Source organism: Centroberyx affinis, unplaced genomic scaffold (assembly GCF_046629955.1).
Source record: "Centroberyx affinis isolate AG114_WGS23_722 - 3 ecotype Tasmania unplaced genomic scaffold, CSIRO-AGI_Caff_v1 ptg002180l_1, whole genome shotgun sequence".
Lineage (NCBI taxonomy): Eukaryota > Metazoa > Chordata > Actinopteri > Beryciformes > Berycidae > Centroberyx > Centroberyx affinis.
The window spans coordinates 38,052-54,063 of NW_027280488.1; the positions used below are offsets into that span (position 1 = coordinate 38,052).

The 16,012-nt window shown below is 42.0% G+C and overlaps 1 protein-coding gene across 1 annotated transcript; it reads left to right on the forward strand.

The window, feature by feature from the left end:
• Positions 1–7,061: 7,061 nt before the first annotated feature.
• LOC139654973 (keratin, type II cytoskeletal cochleal-like) lies at positions 7,062–13,176 on the forward strand. Its single transcript, XM_071532257.1, has 9 exons — positions 7,062–7,710; positions 9,879–10,087; positions 10,180–10,240; positions 10,381–10,476; positions 10,614–10,778; positions 11,038–11,163; positions 11,356–11,576; positions 11,715–11,773; positions 11,974–13,176. Exons 1-9 carry the CDS (start codon positions 7,192–7,194, stop codon positions 12,204–12,206), a joined length of 1,689 nt encoding a protein of 562 aa, XP_071388358.1. The 5' UTR covers positions 7,062–7,191; the 3' UTR covers positions 12,207–13,176.
• Positions 13,177–16,012: the final 2,836 nt, after the last annotated feature.

The following is a 16,012-nucleotide window of genomic DNA, read 5'->3' on the forward strand; positions in this document are numbered from 1 at the left end:
CGGTAGTTTACGTTTTGTAGAATCTTCCTCATTCAGCTCTTTGAATGTTTGTGATTGAAGGTGTGGCGGGTAACATCATTATTTTCCTTTGACATGCAGCGGAGTTCCCCTCAGGCTGGATGAATGAGGTCCACCAACACTCCCTTATAGTGGCTTTTGTGGAACTCTCATTTTGCCTGTGTGACTGTGAGGGAGGGAGTAGTCCTTCAGAAGTGCAGTAGGACTGTGCGTAGATGTGGTGTTTGTCTGCACCACACCTTGACCATAGGAATTTCAAGTGGGTTTCTGCTGTTCGCAGAGAGCTCAGGTCAGGATTAAGCAACAGTGAACTAAAGTGGAGGAACTCAGCTTTGGCTTTTGTATAAAATTAAATCCAAAATGAGGCATCCATCAGTTGAAAAGAGTGACACACTGAAGGCATGAAAGTAGTAGTAGTAGTAGTAGTAGTATTTTTTTATTCAGTCATCACACATAATACAATAAGTATAAATCAGTCTAGACAATATAAACAAAGTCAACAATCTGTGTATTAAGTAGTGACTGAAAAGGCACAGGCAGAAGCATAATGCTTATATATGCCTATCCTACATTCTTATCAATTTAAGCTACCCTCCAGAAATAAAAAAAAAAAAAATAATAAAATAAAAATCATTCACACTTTGTAACCCTCAAAAATAGCTTTGTAAACCATTCTTTTGAAAACCAAAAGCGAGTTACACATTCTTAACTTTATACTAGCATTGTGCCATAATTTAACCCCAACAATAGAAATACATCTCCTTTTAATCCCTTTTTTTTAGCTTTTTGTACGGTACATTTACAAACATCTCTCAAATCATATTTACACTCCTGCATTGAAAAAAACCTTTGTACACCATACAGGAAGTATAAGTGAGCAGTAAATTATATACAAGGCCTTATGATTTAATATATCCCTAGATTTATAGAGGATTGCTATTGACTTTGAAAGTAAATTATTATGGATAAGTATTTGTTATTAAACCTGAGATTTACTGCTTGCGTGATGAAATCATCGCTGTTATTAAAATATTGTGCAATAAATCTGCACCATGGATGCAAAACGTTTTGGAATAAAAAAAAAAAAAAAAAAAAAGAGAGAGAGAGAGAGAGAGAGAGAGAGAGAGAGAGAGAATGCACTCATCTCAATAGACAATAACAAAAATGCTGTGAAATTTGTAGAGAATCATTGATTTGTGATTTACCTCCTCCTTGTCAAGTTATCAGTCTAAATAATGTAGCAAATAATATTCCTCCTATTTATTTTATCTCTCATTTCCCTGTTTTGTTTTACATTTTTTACTCTTATTTGTTTTCCACCCAACACACCCAATCATTTTCACAATAAATCAATCATTGCAAATTTAACTAGATGGCACTCAGTAGAGCGCATACCTCTGCCAACGCTATACAATTGTCAATATACGCCAGTTCCACATGTCACAATGTCACTAAAAGTTAATTTCTTCCACGCCACATTACCAACTTGTTTCACATCAGGAGATGCACACATTTTCATGACTGGACCTGAAATTTCACATGAGATCTGCCTGCTCAAATTCTAGCCACTTTTAAGCATTTCAGCCCACAACACCTGGCCAAACACATGGCCGATCAGTTCTATATCACTTCAGTGGCCATTAGTGCTGCTCTTCTACTACTGGACCAAGTTTTGATCTCTCAAGTGCCTCCATGTTGTTTGATTGGGCCAATAATGGAGGGTTTACCTCTTCTTCTGTCTGCTGACAGGCACACAAATGTTGATGATGTTACGTTAATCTGTTCGTTATATGTATCCGTAAGTTATATGTGTTTTTATGAGAAGCCACGGCCACTGCCATGCCCCCCTTTGGCCAATCGGTGTGAAAAGTTATTTAGTTTTTCCTTGCTCCATGACCAAACTTTCTATAAAATTTCATCCAAATCCGTTCATAACTTTTGGAGTTATCCTGCTGACAGACAGACAGACAGATGGCCCGGGTCAAAACATAACCCCATAGGTAATAAATGGCTTCTGTTAGTCATTATTTTCACCTTCAACTCAACTGAAAATATTTCTGGGCGTTGTTGTTACTTGTTGTCTGTACCTTTTTATGGGACTAAAACATATAATGTGGCATCAAGGTTAATGATATGTCACCTTTTCATGTAAATTCCTACAAGGTCACAACAGATCTCACATGTTATTATCCATTATAATTCAACTGCTGCTCTAAACCATGGTAAGTGGTTTACCCTTTATAGTGCATCGCCTAGAGGAGAACCTTACTGATAAACATGTAGACCTTTAGACCAAGCCCTACAGGGATAAGAAGACAAGTCTCACACAAACCAGTGATACTCAATGTTGCTGTGTAAATTCATGGTTTATATAAAGCCCTTTATATTTATTTATTTATATAACCCTAACCCCCCACCACCACCACCACCACCATGCACCACCATGTAAAACCGCCAGTCGCCCTGGGGACTGACACATAAAACTCTGTGTAGATTAATTACTAAAAATCTGTGTATGCACAAAAACATGAAAACATGCATTCGCAGTCTTTTCTTCAGATTTATAAAACCCTGCAAGCATTGTTGTATTTTATAAATCTCAATCATCGTGAAACTAATGCCAACTTCCCACAAAGCCATAAAAGAGTGTCGACAGCCTCTGTTGAACCTGGTTTGGCCTCTAACAGCGCCATAGCAACCATTGTATTGCATTATATTGAACAGCCACTATATTGTAATCCATAATAGCCTGATTGATCACACATGAGCAGGTCTGATTTCTGATCTGATGTGCGTTATTCTTATGCCCACATTACTGTGCAATTTGGTGACAATGTGGAAACCCATTTACTTTCATGCTTGTTGAAAAAAGGATGTTAAGACACATCTATAAATGTTATCATTATATGAAACTCGACTGAGACCTAATAGGCCGGTGTTCTGAAAAGATTAAGGCTCCAAATTCAGTTTTTTATATTACCCTTGTCTTTGCCGTGTTGCAGTGTCACACTCAGCTCAGCTCATTCATAAAAGTGTGTATACGCATAGTGTACTGTAAAGCATGGGCGGTACAGACATTCTCACAGCACCGTCTTTATTTTTTATACCAATTTCTGTATGGAAAGTGACATATGCATTCTTTTTGTGCATACGCATCATTTATACATTTGGCCCCTGGTTGGCTTGAACCAGGCGGTGTGAACCTGATGAACCACAGACAAAAAGGAGTCACTGTGATCCGATATGATCATTTGGTTTATTATTATCATTACTGTCATTAATAATGCAATCCCTTCATTGATTCAGCGTGAAATATATGTCAAGTTTTGTGATATACATGGATTGTGTGTTGTGTTAGATGTTAGTCCGGGGATTTGATTCATGCATAACTTAGTTCTCTCTGGTGCATCTCAGTGGGCTTCACACACCTGTCACAGCCATTAAGATGTGACAAACAATGTATGGTTGATTAGATGTTCATGCCCTGAGCAACGCCAGGAACAGGTTGCCCTAAAGTGTGTAGAGAGATAAGATGAAGTATCAAATTGCAGCATAATGTAATACAAACATGTGCCAAAGGACTGTCGGGATTAATTCGCTCTCACATAATTGCTCTCGCTTTTCTCAGCAGATCCCCATGCCAAGTTTCAATAGAGTATATTCCCATTTGAAGGTTGGCTCTCACAGTGCAAACAAACGAGCCAACATTCCACGACATGCGCTGACAGGAAAGCCTGAAATGTCACCTGTCATATCAGGGGAGATCAAATGAGAAGCTGTGGCAGCTTTACAGGTGCCACTGCCTTTAAGGAAAGGTGTACAGCTTTTGCTTCATAATCCAAGGTAATTTGGTGACAGGTAATGATATATGAAGGGTGGGGAGTGTAGCAGTTATAAAACCATGCTGACTCTGTCATTTTCTCTGAATAGGTTAAAGGTTTTAGGGAGAGGGAAATTGCTTGACAAAATGTTAAAAAAAATTGTTAAATGTCTCCAAATGAGATAAGGTAGCCTTCAAATCAGGTATTACCATATTTGGCAAAAAGACTCAGCCACCGCCCTTAGGTAGGTGGCTGGGAAGGAGGGTAAGGTAAACCACGCCTCCCACACGTTCTCCCTTACTTTCTCCACCACTTCAGATCCACTCATATAGTTCAATTCATACAGGGTGACATGAAACACGCAGTTTAAACCTGAAGCCATTGTTAACCATTGCAAATCTGGCAGTGTTGGGTTTCTGCAAGGAAATAGCTTCCTTGTTCTTTTTTGCTGTTCTATAATAAGAATATAATAGAATAACCAGCTCAGCAACAATTGAATTAAGTCACACAGAAGTAGTTTGCAGTGAAGTTCACACATATTTACACCGGCAACACCGTCTACTTTTTGCTAAGACGTTGCATTGTAGTTGGCACTGGCTAATAATGGCATCAAATCACATCTACAGCAACATGGAAAAAGAGGAAATAATGCAATTCCAGTGATCTTGGATGCTAGTCTAAGTCTAAATGTTGGAGTTAATTTGAGTGTCTACAAAGATGGTATCCTAGTAATTTTCAGTTGAGCAGCCACAGAAAGTACCATGACCACATGATGACAGTGCTGACTCTCTTGTTTCTAGCTTTGGGAAACATTTGTCCATTAGTCCAAATGTCCATTCGATAAAATGTGCACACTCTGTTTCCAGGTGTATTTTTTTTTTTTTGCATAGAAGTGTGATGAAGAAAATGATCTAAGAAGCACTGGTTTTTTCCTTTACTGGGGTGTGGCTCAGTTGTGCCCTGCGGCTGATTTCGAGCCTGCCAATTCACAGAGAGACGAGAGAGAAGCCAACACCTATGCCACTTTAATGGGCCTCGACAGGTATGAACAGTTCCAAATCAGTCAGAACAAGAAATCTGCTCTACTTTTGACTCCTGGTGCCCTTTCTTCTCTAAACTGTCACTTATGCAACACAGAACCATGCTTTAACTTTTCGTACAAGAGCTGAAAGTTGAAATAATGACATGAAATAATCACAATGCACCACTGAATAAAACAGGTATTAACACCAACTTCACCTTGGCCAACACAGTAAACAGTTTCTAAGACATAAACTGGTATGAGTATTGGAGGCGGTATGTATTTCCCCTCAAGCACCCGCAAGCTGCAGGTCTAAACACATGAACGAGAGAGTAGCTGAATTACACGAATCACCTTGGAATTCATATCCATATCCCGTGTATCCCTACATCCCTTCATTCTTAATCTCTTGTCTTTCCCCCTCGCTCTCCTTGCCCCTCTACGATACCCAGCACATGGTCACATTCATCCCTTGTGCATCGCTAGGTTCATCCTTTTATAAGAAATAGAGAAGATCTTTTCATCTTGACCATGACTGGAAGATTTTGCACTTTCACCCTTGTAATAAACGTCACTTTACTGTTTGTTTTTTCTTGAAATTACCTTATTATGCCATTTGTTTTTGCAGTATGTGCTATCTGCATGTCTTTATCTATTATCTATCTATTTTATGCCATTGCTACATACAGTACGCTGATGTTGTGTGAAGAGAATGTCCTGCAAAACCAGTTTTCCCTTGAGGTTTAAAAACTCTTCTTAGCTTCCTTATACTGCTGCTACTTCTACAACTACTTCTACTCCCGGTGTCATGCTTTAGGAAGCTGATTCTAGGGCAAAATTCACCATATCTGATAAACACCTCAGTGCTTCAAGCAAATCGCCCATCCCACAAAATCAACATCACAAGCATTTCTCGCAATATGCGTTTTACTTTGCCTCCTTCCTTTTCTCTTTACTTTCTCTGAGGAACGCTTGAAGAATTGTTTTCCCATGCGATCTCTCTAAGCATGTGAGGGCACTTAAAGTACAAATTGTGTTATATATACATGTAGGCATTATCTCAGGAATGTTTGCTTAATATAGTAACATGGCTGATGGCTTTGAAAAAGGCGTCATCATGCAGAGATTGGTTTGAAACATGGAAACTTTGGTGCATTGTGGTCCAGTGTCAACTTTGCAATAACTCATGATAGTATACCGTACACCAACACACACCAAAACATACAATAATAATAAACTTTACATTTACAGCACTAGACACCTGCAGTAGCATTACTCTGTCCATCAGTGCCCCCAATAGACACAAAATAAGTCTAGGAGGAAACTTCATTGCAATTTTGTACTTTTATGAGAGACTGGCAAGAGGAGAACACACTCAAGGTTTTCTGAATCCTTGTTAAACAGAGATGGAAAAAAACGTTGTTTGGCGTTTTTCTCCACAAATGAGAACTCAAGTGCTCTTTATATCAAAAGTCATTGGATGACAGATGTTTACCAGAATTTCAGTAGAGGAGGGTTTGAGGGTTTTGCTTTTTGTGCTACAAACCAGCAGTACAGGCTACTGCAGTGTTATCGAAGTGTGTTAAGTGAATTGTGTTGTCCAATATATTGCATCTCCTTAAAGTATAATGTTAACTTGCATTCCTTGACCCATTATTTATGCCATGCACAAACGCCTACTTATATAGCACATGCATGCATACCTTTGAAAACAGCCTGGCAGAATGTGTGTGTTGCAAATGCAGTGAGAAAGACCATGGTAACTGACTGAAAAGCAAATTGATTAATACCTATTTCAGCTTTCGTTAAAGCTCTAAGGTATCATATGCTATTTAGCATGCGTCTTTCTTGCAAGAATAAGAACAGGAGAAAACAGTGGAACAGTGACTGCAGTTTTACCCACCCCACCCCACTGAAAGCCCCCAGCTATTTAAGTAAAAGTCTTTGCCAACATGTCTTTCCTCCCTTTCCCCTCAGGCCCTGATGCCATTCCTCTGTGAGCACCTGGGCGTGCCGGGCCCCGATCATCTTACAGGGGATGGCACTGCTACCTGTCTGACGGGCTGGGCTGCTCCGAGCCTCTCTACCTGCCTTCCAGGGGCCAGGTAGATGGAGGAGGGTCAAGAGGGAGGCGGAGAGCAGGTGGAGCTCAGTGGAAGCTCCTCCTCGCTCGGAGGCCGATAAAAAGCCGCGGCGGACAGAGAGAGGACACTCAGAGGGACTCGACTCTCCTCTTAGTGAGCTCCACTGCTCCGCCGAACCTCTCTGTCTCTCTCTCTGCTCCCTTCCTTCTCTCCTGCTCATCCCCTCACCGAGGAAACAGAACCAGCCATGAGTGTCAGCGTGAAAAGAACGTCTACAGTCTACAGCAGTAGCGGAGGCGGAAGCGGAGGCGGAGGCTCCACCCGCAGCATCAGTCGTGGATTTGGTGGCGGCAGTAGCATGAGTTTCAGCGGTGGAGCATCTGGCGGCAGATCATTAGGCACCATGTCACTAGGTGGTGGCATGGGCATGAGGCGCTCCATGGCTGTCAGCAGCAGTGGCGGAGGCATGGGCTTTGGCAGTGGCGGAGGCATGGGCTTTGCCTCTGGCGGAGGCGGAGGCGGAGGCATGGGCTATGGCGGAGGCGGAGGCATGAGCTTTGGCGGAGGCATGGGCCTTGGCGGAGGGTCTTTTCTGGGAGGTGGCGGTGGTGGCGTTATGTGTGCCCCCATCACAGCCGTCACTGTCAACCAGAGCCTGCTGGCCCCCCTGAACCTTGAGATCGACCCCAACATCCAGACTGTCCGTACCCAGGAGAAGGAACAGATCAAGACCCTCAACAACCGCTTTGCTTCCTTCATTGACAAGGTAAGTGACCCCTGTCTGTCTGTTCCATCTCTGTCAAGCTTATCCCCAAATCACGTCAAGAATGTTAACTGAGTTTCTTTTTTAAATTTTAAATGTGTCATAGCATTTCATATATTCCAGTATGGAATATTTTGAGATTTAACATTTTAAAACCTTAGAGTGTGCATTTAGGTGTTGAGATTAATGAAAATAAAGCATTAAGAATAGATGGTGATTGCACTGTATACAACAGTGTTCATTGCTTAGTCCAATCATCACACTTTAATAGCTGCAATAGACAGTCTCTCTCTCTCTCTCTCTCTAGAGCCCCCTGGGCTCATTAAATATTACACAGCAACTGATCCAAACCTGGATACTTTGCACACTAAGGGCCTAGCTAGAGCAGGCATTGAAAACTAACACTAATAAACACATTATCATTCATTCGCTGTCTATTAAAATGGAACGTGCCGAAAAAGCAGCTTTTCTAATCACCTCACATGAACTCATACATGCTTCTCAAAGCCCCATTGTGCAGCAACTAGCCACTACACTGAAACTGAAAGCAGATTGCTGCTGGTGAACAGTTTCCCTTTGAGCATAATTGGCCCCTTGCAAGCTGTGAGAGGGAAGGGGGTTGAGGTAGGAAACTCTAGCCCAGCAGTATCCAGTGACCGTGCGCTCTCTCTGTGTGGGGGGAAGAGGGGGATCAGGTTATCATCCATTCCCATGGCAGCAAGAACTCACAGACCTTCAATGGAGCTGAAAGTGGACGCCATGTAAACTCTACCTGCAGTGCATGACACGCAACCTTATCAAAAGTTTTTGCATTAACTTTTAATTATTTATTCTAGATAGAAAGTGCCAAGACATTTTCAAGAATATGTAATACTTGACGTAATCAAGAATAAAATAACTTAATGGAGTTTTTATTTCAGATGCACCTTCCTTGCACTTTAATGTGTAATTAGAGACCTCAGTTCTACTGAGCTTATGAACACTGTGACGGTGAGGGACTTTTTCTCTCAGGGAGAGATGAAAAAGAAGTTAGCCACACCCTGCGTGTGAAAACGCTCAGTCAGCTTTTCATACACGGTGTGCAAACCACACCTACACTTTGCTCATACAGGTGAACTGATCACATGCAGTTAATTCATAGAAGCATTTCTTTTTGAAAAATAGAAGATGCAAAATAAAAGATTTAGCAATTAAGCATGCTTACTTACATAGTACAATATAATACAAAAAACCTGCAGAATAAAAACCCATCCGGTTTTAGTGATCGATCATTTGTATCATTGTATGAAATAGTAATATTGCACAAATCAATAAATGAATAAAGATCTGTAATTTATAACACAATATATGACAGTTAATACCCTTAGGCATGTAAAACCAGGCCTCTATAGTATTAATTATGGGGGGCTGAGGCAGGCAAGTTCATTCACTAAGACTATGCATCCCGGAGGCTAGGGAGGGGTAACCTCAGGTTTAATATGAGGGGATAGGCTGAGGCGTGGCACTGTAGACCTCACATTAACACTCCCCAAGCAAACTTGCACGCGTACATACACACCCTAAATGGAGGGAGGGGTCTAAACTCCTGTCTGCCTGATACTTGATTGTACTGTACTCTGACTGCATCTTGCATGTAAGGTATTTATTGTCTCCTTGGAGAAGGAGTTGAAACATGTTTCTTGGGATCACATCAGTTGTTCTCAACAAAATGACCTCACTAGGACAAGCACTGCTACAGTGTGTAGAGAGATCTGCACTCTCCAGAGAACATCCCAGCCCTGAGGGGATATTTTAATACAGCAGCTGCCAATATGTGTGCACAGAAGGGCTTTTATGTGGGAAAGTCACACACACAGGCGTGGCACTATGGAAGGATCACCTGAGGAACTTAAAACAAAGAAAGCAAACATTGTTGTTACCCCAGAGTGAGCGTGTCTAATCATGCACAAGCCGGGCCGTAAATTTAATCCACTTATATATTTTAGAATTACACTGTCATGGAAATGTTGCAATGAAAACAAACATGGGCAACATTTCCCATAATACACTAAGCACATGAATCTCTAAATATGAACGTCAATGAATTGTTTCGAATTTCACCACAAAAACACATACTTCCCCTATTCATACTGGATCTAAACCTGACCAATGATGCCACTTCCTGTATACAGGTCCGCTTCCTGGAGCAACAGAACAAAATGCTGGAGACCAAGTGGAGCCTCCTGCAGGACCAGACCACCACCCGCTCCAACATCGACGGCATGTTCGAGGCCTACATCGCCAACCTGCGCAGACAGCTGGACGGGCTCGGCAACGAGAAGATCAAGCTGGAGGGAGAGCTGAGGAACATGCAGGGCCTGGTGGAGGACTTCAAGAACAAGTGAGTTCAAAAGCACGAGTCATAAAAGAAACAGGAGTCACAGAACAACAATTTCCATCAACTCATTTGTCAACTCTGTGCTTTTCTCTCAGATATGAAGATGAAATCAACAAGCGTGCTGGTGTGGAGAACGAGTTTGTGCTCCTCAAGAAGGTAAGTGAGTTTCAGTGGACCCAAAGTAGAATTGTGAATTCCAGCCCCTGTTACTGCACCATGCCTTTAATGATAGTGGAAGAAATGATGCCGTACATCAGAGCCACTGCCAATACAAATTCTCTCCCCTCCCTTTCCAGGATGTGGATGGTGCCTACATGAACAAGGTTGAGCTGGAGGCCAAGGTTGACGCCCTCCAGGATGAGATTAACTTCCTCAGGGCCGTCTATGAGGCGGTAAGGAAAATAAACCATACTTTAGTTGTTTGCTTGCTTCTTTGCACTATCACTATTTCATTTACATCTGGCTCTATCCCTATCTCATCTCATCCATTGTCATCCATCCTCACCCACTACATATACCTCTTCTCCAGGAACTGCGTGAGCTCCAGGGCCAGATCAAGGACACCTCAGTCATTGTGGAGATGGACAACAGCCGCAACCTGGACATGGACTCCATCGTGGCTGAAGTGCGCGCTCAGTATGAGGACATCGCCAACCGCAGCCGCGCCGAGGCTGAGGCGTGGTACCAGCAGAAGGTATGTGGAGAGAGAACGTCACCCATATAATAGGTTGTCCACAAGCCCAATATGATACACACACACACACCCTGCACACAACTTCAAAATAAAACTGCAGAGGAAAGTCAATGAAATCACTGGTCAAAGTTGTTTTAAATCATTTGGACAGAAGAGCTACGGAAAGGCCCTCTGATGTATTGAGAATCAACAGATAAAATGTACAGACTGAATATTGATATTCGGAGATCTTCAGTAACAATTGGTCTTCTTCCTTCAGTACCAGGAGATGCAGACCTCTGCAGGCCAATACGGAGACGACCTTCGCACCACCAAGTCTGAGATTGCTGAGCTCAACCGTATGATTAGCCGCCTCCAGAACGAGATTGAGTCAGTCAAGGGACAGGTAGGCTTACAGTTACAGCTGTAACTGAGTATACCTTCAGTTTTAGGCCTAGTAATTTGCTGCAGTTACAGGCCTACCACCTAAGTGACTGTGTTTTGAGTGACAGTACCCTCAGCTAAGCCTGTACATAGCACTTGAGCTTGTCATAATAACATCACTGCTACCACTTTTGCTGTCTTTTCAACCTCACAGCGTGCTAACCTGGAAGCCCAGATTGCTGAGGCTGAGGAGCGTGGTGAGTTGGCTGTGAAGGATGCCAGGCTCCGCATCAAGGACCTGGAGGAAGCCCTGCAGAGAGCCAAACAGGACATGGCCCGCCAGGTCCGCGAGTACCAGGAGCTCATGAACGTCAAGCTGGCCCTGGACATTGAGATCGCCACCTACAGGAAACTGCTAGAAGGAGAGGAGACCAGGTAAAACCTTGAGCTAGTTTTTGAGCTAGTTAAGAAAGAATGAACCTTAGGAGATATTGGGAGTACATTGCATCTTGGGGTATTGTACAGGCAGCAACACCAGTAGCTAAAATAGCTAATTTATGCACCTCTCTGCAGAATTGCCTCTGGTGGTTCAACTGCTACCATCCACGTCCAGAGCTCAAGCAGCGGCGGGGGTGAGTGTGTTGCTCTATATTCTCACACTTGAAATGATTTCCAAGCCAATTCTCAGGTATTCATGAAAAAGTCAAAATAGAAAATGAGTAAGCCACTAGGGCCTGATGAACACTAAAATGATCAGATATTTTTAGTGATCAGAATCAGAAAGATTCCTGCCACCTCATCTAATCTGAAAACATCTCATTCTCATCACCAGGTGGTGGTGGTGGTATGGGCATGGGCATGGGCGGCGGCGGTATGGGCATGGGCATGGGCGGCGGCGGTATGGCCATCAGTGGCGGAGGAGGCTCATTCGGCTACGGAAGCGGCATGTCCAGCGGCGGCATGTCCCTCGGCGGCGGTGGCGGTTACAGCAGCTTCTCAAGCGGCGGCGGCGGCGGCAGCGGCATCAGCATGTCCCGCTCGTCCACTGTGTCAAGACGCTTCTAAACACAGCAGATGTCCGTCTTTCCCTCCCTTCCTCCTCTTCCCTCTTTTCCTCCACCTGCTCCTGTTCCTCCCCTCCTCCAGGCAACCACTCATACAAGCCTCCATACACCACGCCACCTCTCCCCTCCCCCGCAGCCTCAGAGCAGCCCCTGATTTACACCAAGCCAAGAACACCTGTTGCATTTGATCCCATCATTTACACTCACAGCACATGTCCCCGTAGACACAGGATAGTCAGAACGTGCAGTGGTGGAAATCAGAGGACGCACAATGATCGCATCCATGTAATAGTACAGTTCTCTTTGGCATTTGCTTATCCTCAGAGAGTCAGAGAATACACCGAAATATAAGAAGAGGCAGAGAGATTATTAGACCAAAAACAATCGGCAGCAGAGATGTGAGTCTGTTCACTCTTCCTTTGATCAGTCAGCCTGGCTGTCTTTTAGTTGCTGGATCTCCTGTCATGTAGACAAGAGGATACTTGTAGTGTCAAGACGGAGAATCCTCCCAGGGCAACAATCATTGCACACAAAATGGCAGCAGCAGTGTATAGATTTGCATGGAAGGAGGTTCAGATGCCATGTTGTTCACCTCCAGTTGAAAAAGCAGATATGGCAGACACCCACATAGTGTTACAACTATAACTTCATCTCCTCTATTCTGCAATGTCTTCTCTGTTGTCTGCCATCTTGTGTGTTTTGACATCACTAAAAGCAGTCATACATAACACTCCTACAGTGGCAACCCATTCTCTGGGATTTAATTTTTTGTGTTCCTCCTTTTCTTCTCCCTTTCCGAGGGAAAATGGGTTCTCCACTAAGGTTTGCAAACAGTGTTTTAATGCTACTTTTCTTTCCTTTTCACTCTGAACAAAAAAGATGGAAAAGGCTGACTGGTACAACCAGATTTATTGAATGTGATTGAATTTGTACCACCAAAACATCCTGAATAAATCTGAGTTCCATGTTCATCTCGTCTTCATCTTGTCAATTCTTCGTGGTGTATTGTATTTTTTGGGGCATTACAAATTACTTTGTGTTAGTTGCATTGTTTGTAGTTTGTAAACCACAAAGACAAAGATGAGAGAGTTGCACTGCATATTCAGATGAGTGAAAAACTGCTACTTGGTTTGTATTTGTAGAAGTCCCACAGCCTCTTACTGCACATTGCCCAATATACTGTATTTATATACTGTATTTATGTAACTCACAGTTTCATACTGCACATTGCCCAATATACTGTATTTATCAAGACAGCACAAAAATTAAGCAAACTTGTAAAAAATCAACCCTACCCAGGACACAAAACATTTTCCTCTCATGAACAGCCAACAGTCCTGTAATGCCCAGAAACCCATAAAATGTAACCTGTGATTCAAGCTACAAAACCAAACCCTAAGCATAAGAAAGCTCAACCAATCAAACTTTATTTGTATAGCACATTTTGTACATATCTGTGCAATGCAATGCACTTAAGAGAGTTCACTTAGATCATGTAGAAAGCACTGCTTGATGCAGTACATACCCAGCAAGATGTTGCTTGAGGGTGCATGAGTGACAGAGGTGTAGGTGACAGTTGTTACCTAGGTTGACAGATCAGACAAATAAAAAAAATCTGATTACTTAAAGCTGCAATAATCCAATTTTTCAACCAGAGGGTGACAGAAACCACAACACATTTGCAATTAAACCACAGCGAAGCCACTGCACTATGGAGGCTTACTAAGGACAAACATTGCAAAGCAGCGTGCATAAAGGCTAATAGCTAAACTAAATGTACCTAGTAGTAGTGTCACCGGTTACCAGTCTCACTTTGGCAGATCTTTCTCCTGCTGAAAGTTGAAGTGAAGAGGCAGGTAGCAAGTTTACTAGTTTAACAAATTTACTTTCAATTCTGCCATTATGAGCATTTTTTTCAGGAATGGGAAGGGGAGAGGGCCACTTTTAAACAGCGAGGGAGGAGACAAGCTAGCTTTTGAATGGACCGGGAGGAGCTTCGTTCCGGTGTGGGATTTGACAAAAAGCTTTAGAAAAAGAGGTGAAAACAGCAACACAGCTCGCCCGCATGTGTGGATACTGGTTTATATCATTATGTCTCAATGAAATCTCCACGTAATTAGTTTCGGGATTGGTTATAAGGTCTGATATCGCTTATTGCAGGTTAAGGGGCAATAAGTAATCTATAATCTTTATCGACCTCTATCAGCGAGAATTGCAACAACATTGATAGAACTTACCTGCTCCTACACAAGTCTCTGTTTATGTATTATTTGTTTGCATATTTTTAGTTATTTTATTTTTTATTTCATTTTCATGAATCTGATGGGGTAAGGCATTGTCAGCCAACCAGGTGTTTGGTTGACACAAGTTTTATGCTCTTATAATATGCTAATTCAGTCCTCCTTTAAACATGTTATGACATGTGAATGAATATAGCTGCTGCAGCACTAATTCAGCATAGACGTCTTATGGGGAACCTCTACACTGACTCTAGGAAGAAGAGTAACACTGAGGCTGAGGTAATTTATCGAACTGACAGAAATCCTTGGGATGTCCTCAGAGTTTGAAGGCAGAAAACTCCCATACTGTCCAATTCATTTGTCATAACATAAGCCTGAGACACCTAGTCTCACAGCTCACTTCACCTGATAAAATCCCTTCTGACAAGTGATACAGAAAATAATCCTCTTCATTCAGCCAGTGCCCTGCCATCACACAGTTTGATCACACAGTGTATACACAGCAACATGTTATCTAAGGTGAAAGAACTGGATTGTTGACAGATGGATGGATGGATTTTTTTTTCAGGGATTTTCTCAGGTAGATAAACTGCCATGTTAAAACATACAAAGTAAATAAGACAGATATAAAACATACAAGCTGCTGTACAACCAAACTTACATAAGTGTCTTTTATTTGTTCAGCGATGTTACAAAGTACCATGACTGTATGCATTCAAGCTGATCTGTGCAAAATACAGCTGAATCCAGGTTAAAATATACTCAACAAAAATATGAATGCACCATGTAAAGTTTGGTTTTAATGTTTCATGAGTTAAAATATCCCATTAATTTGCCATGAAAAGTGTATGCATCTCAAATCTTGTGCACAACTTTGTTTACATCCCTGTTGGTGAACATTTCTCCTTTGTTCAGAATTTCACTCAAATGATTTTCTTATATGAACTGTAACCAAGTAAAATGTTAAATTGTTGCATGTTGCATTTATATTTTTGTTCAGTGTAGATTGCTAGATAGCTACACAGATAGCTACATAGATAGATAGATAGATAGATAGATAGATAGATAGATAGATAGATGACTTTTGTCGAAAGGCATTCTAGGAAACATAGGAAATCACTAGCAGTTTGAAGGAAAGTGCATACAAGATAAGTGTCATCCTATCCCATTACTCCAACAAAGAACCTGCATGTTATAATCTGATGCTGTCCTCTAGTGACTAGAAGTGGAACTTCATTATAAGATTGTAGCCAGTCGTTCCCACACTACATTTCCTTTTCCATATTAGGCATTTAATCATTTAGGCACACACACTTATCCAAACAGGCTTACAATGACTGCAAGAGTAGAATAACCTTCAAACCAGTTGTAAGGAGTGCAGTGGCTAATTCCCTGCATCCACAGAAGGATTATGGATCATAGAGAAGCGTCAGGAGGCGGGGAAAGTGGTATAAGAGATATTATTATAATTAATAGTATTATTATTAATAAGGTAAAATGAACCTTCATTGATCCCCATGGAGAAATTACATCATTGCAGCAACAAAAGTAATAGTGTGCAGAAGGA

Excerpts from the sequence above, each read along its gene's own strand:
- LOC139654973 (XM_071532257.1), top strand. The coding sequence starts at position 7,192 with ATGAGTGTCAGCGTGAAAAGAACGTCTACAGTCTACAGCAGTAGCGGA. Across the intron at positions 7,711-9,878 it reads TTGCTTCCTTCATTGACAAG|GTCCGCTTCCTGGAGCAACA; the intron begins GTAAGTGACCCC and ends TCCTGTATACAG. Across the intron at positions 10,241-10,380 it reads AGTTTGTGCTCCTCAAGAAG|GATGTGGATGGTGCCTACAT; the intron begins GTAAGTGAGTTT and ends CTCCCTTTCCAG.